Source organism: Sparus aurata, chromosome 6 (genome assembly GCF_900880675.1).
Source record: "Sparus aurata chromosome 6, fSpaAur1.1, whole genome shotgun sequence".
In the NCBI taxonomy this organism is placed as follows: Eukaryota; Metazoa; Chordata; class Actinopteri; order Spariformes; family Sparidae; genus Sparus; species Sparus aurata.
The window spans coordinates 18,731,283-18,734,036 of NC_044192.1; the positions used below are offsets into that span (position 1 = coordinate 18,731,283).

The following is a 2,754-nucleotide window of genomic DNA, read 5'->3' on the forward strand; positions in this document are numbered from 1 at the left end:
CCCGTGTTTCCCCACAGTGAATTGATACACGTGACGATAACAGAGCAGCTATTTATTTCTGACTTCACCCGTGTAGACTCTGTGACCTCCCTCCCAGCAATGAATTTGATTTGGAAAACACTGTAAGTGGCTCACACCATAGCGGAGACGGATTTTTGGAGACAGCAGTGCGCTGACTTTAAGTGCAATGAAAGACTTGGCTTGATGTAGTGCTTACTTTAATTAATCCCCGGTAATGATGCAACTATTAGTAAGAGCTGAGCTTGCCTTAAGTGGCTGGAGATGTGTGCGAGTGTGTGTGTGTGTGTGTGTTTGTATTTGATGTGTGCAGATGCTGAACAAGCCGATATGACCCGCTATGTAAAGGTGGACGGCTTCAGTGAGTCCACGGAGTTCTGCTGTCGTAACCTTTACCCAGCAAGTGTGATACACAGTGCTTGTCATGGTTACTGTGTGCATATAATAACAGAATGTAGATTTTAGAGCTGTTAATCCTGTGGGGTGAGTCCACAAACCAAACAAAATCTCTGTCTATATTGGTAGATAATCCCATGTAGTGGGGCTGAATGTGCGATGATTTTGACAGATAATGCGATTGCGATACGAGTCGTGATTTTAGTGGAGGGAGGATCGTTTTTGCATTTTTTTGTGGCGTGAATGTTCCATTTATTTGCCACATTCATGGAGTATGTTGTGACACATTTGACCTTTTTGCTATCACTAGTGTGTATAAACATTATTTAATTTTAAGAAGAAATTCACGAGTACTAGAGTTTTATTAAAAAAAAAAAAGAAAATAAGAAAAAAACTCCCTCACACCTCACTTGAAATTATTTCAACAACATTTCAGTGCAAAGATCTTCATTGGGTTATTTTAGTTTTATGCACCGCAGCCTGTAATTGTTTTTTAGTCGTGTTGTCTGTGTTTTTGTGCTAATATTGTGTCACAATGAACTCATGAACAGACTGTCCTGGCGTTTTTTTTTTGTTCAATTTGGATGTGATAATAACTGTTTACCAAGCTGCATGTTCTTAAGAGCAACTGTGTGAAAAGCTTTAAAACGGTGAACGCAATATTAAGTACAATCTGTAACTAGTTGTAAAAAAAAAAAAAAAAAAAAAAACCTCCAGTAAATCTAAATGGATTCAGAAAACTGTATTGCAGCGAGGAGTGGTGCTTTCTGTCCTCATTCTGAGTCCGGCAGATTGTCATCTCTGCTATTGTTTTAGTTTTTCCTGCCATTCCCTTTTACACAGAAACAATCTGCGTACCCAATTGTTTGCATCCTTCCAGCGACAGGGAACCAATATTAGCCAATACATCTCCTGGTTTTGAATGCCACAGTGGATTTTCGACCGCTTGCAGCAACACAAAACTCTCTTGTTTTTGCTCATGCACCTGATTGACATTTTCTCCTCTACAGGCACAGTCTGCATCCATTGCGAAGGCATATTTTCCCCAATGAGTTTGATTATTGCAAGGCTGGGACGACACATGTTTTAGAGAGTGTGTGTGCTTTAGGACAATTTGTGCCTTTAGCGTTCACTGTAATTCTGTTGACAATGTTTGATTTCTTTGTGGGCAATTTGCCCCAAGAAGCTATAGAGACATTTGAGCCCAGAAGACATGGGGGGTGATTGTCTACACTCCTGGTAGTGAGACATAGGCTGTCTGATTTTTTACTAAATAAAATTTTCACATAGAAGCTTAGCGGGAAAGCTGGTGTGGCATTGTTGTAAACACATTGACTGTCCACTCTGTTTAGTTTTTTTCTTTCTCAGGCCAGCTGCTGCTGTAAAGAATTTGATTGATTGTAGCTGTGGGAGACCTAGAAGCATCATACGGTCTGAAGGAAGAGCTCCTCTTGTTTTGAACAGCTCCCTGATGGTGATGATCATTACCACCCATTAAGGCTTTGTGTCAAATGATGGCACCCAGGCTGAAAGCAAGATATATATTTATTTTTTTTTGTACACACAGTCACCTCTGTTGCTCCGGCTTCTTTTTCCACTGAATCAGTTCAGCAAACAAAAATTTGTTTGAATTGCCAGTCGGGTAGCGATGCCCAAAGATACTGGGAAAAGTTTTTCTTGTTATTTTTTAGACTTTGTCAGAAAAACAGATATTTTAGATTGTTTTCCTCTCCTTTAAATGCAGAAGTGTTAGGGCACTCTAAAATTGCACTAAGAATTGCAGATTTTGTAAATCCCTGGATTCTGTGTGGACATGAAAAACACTTTTGGCAAACAATGACATCGTCACCTCAATTCATGCATGCACATTGTTGTTGTCTTGGTTAACACTGATGTAAGTTCTGTGTTAGTACTGCTTGGTCTCATTACAAGACAACAACTTAACTGAGTGGATTTCTGTGGTTTTGAATCATTTTATTTAAATAAGTATAAGCTCAGTTTGATTTATTTGTCTCTGGTGTTTGAGGTATCCTTGACATGCATCCTTGTTTGAGAGTTTGGAACAATTTTTTTCATCTTGTGTGTACAGACATGTATTGCGAATAAATGTTGTCTGAATGGAATTGATGGAAAAAAATAGCCGCTTTGAAAAAATCTTTGTATATGTATGGACAAGGCAATCAGTCCTCTGTGAGAGGAGCTACAACAGCTGCAATTAGGGAAAACATGTGAGGCAATTTGACTATATATATATATATATATATATATATATATATATATATATATATATATATATATATATATATATATATTTTATATATATATATATATATATCTATA

General features: G+C 37.8%; 1 protein-coding gene across 1 annotated transcript in view; it reads left to right on the forward strand.

Annotated features, from left to right (window-relative positions):
• Positions 1-348: 348 nt before the first annotated feature.
• The window catches only part of ca16b (carbonic anhydrase XVI b), a 94,549-nt gene continuing 92,143 nt past the window's right edge, over positions 349-2,754 (forward strand). The window contains exon 1 of the mRNA XM_030419126.1: positions 349-421. Within this exon, the coding sequence (XP_030274986.1) occupies positions 349-421 (73 nt within the window). The remainder of the gene's footprint in view (positions 422-2,754) is intronic.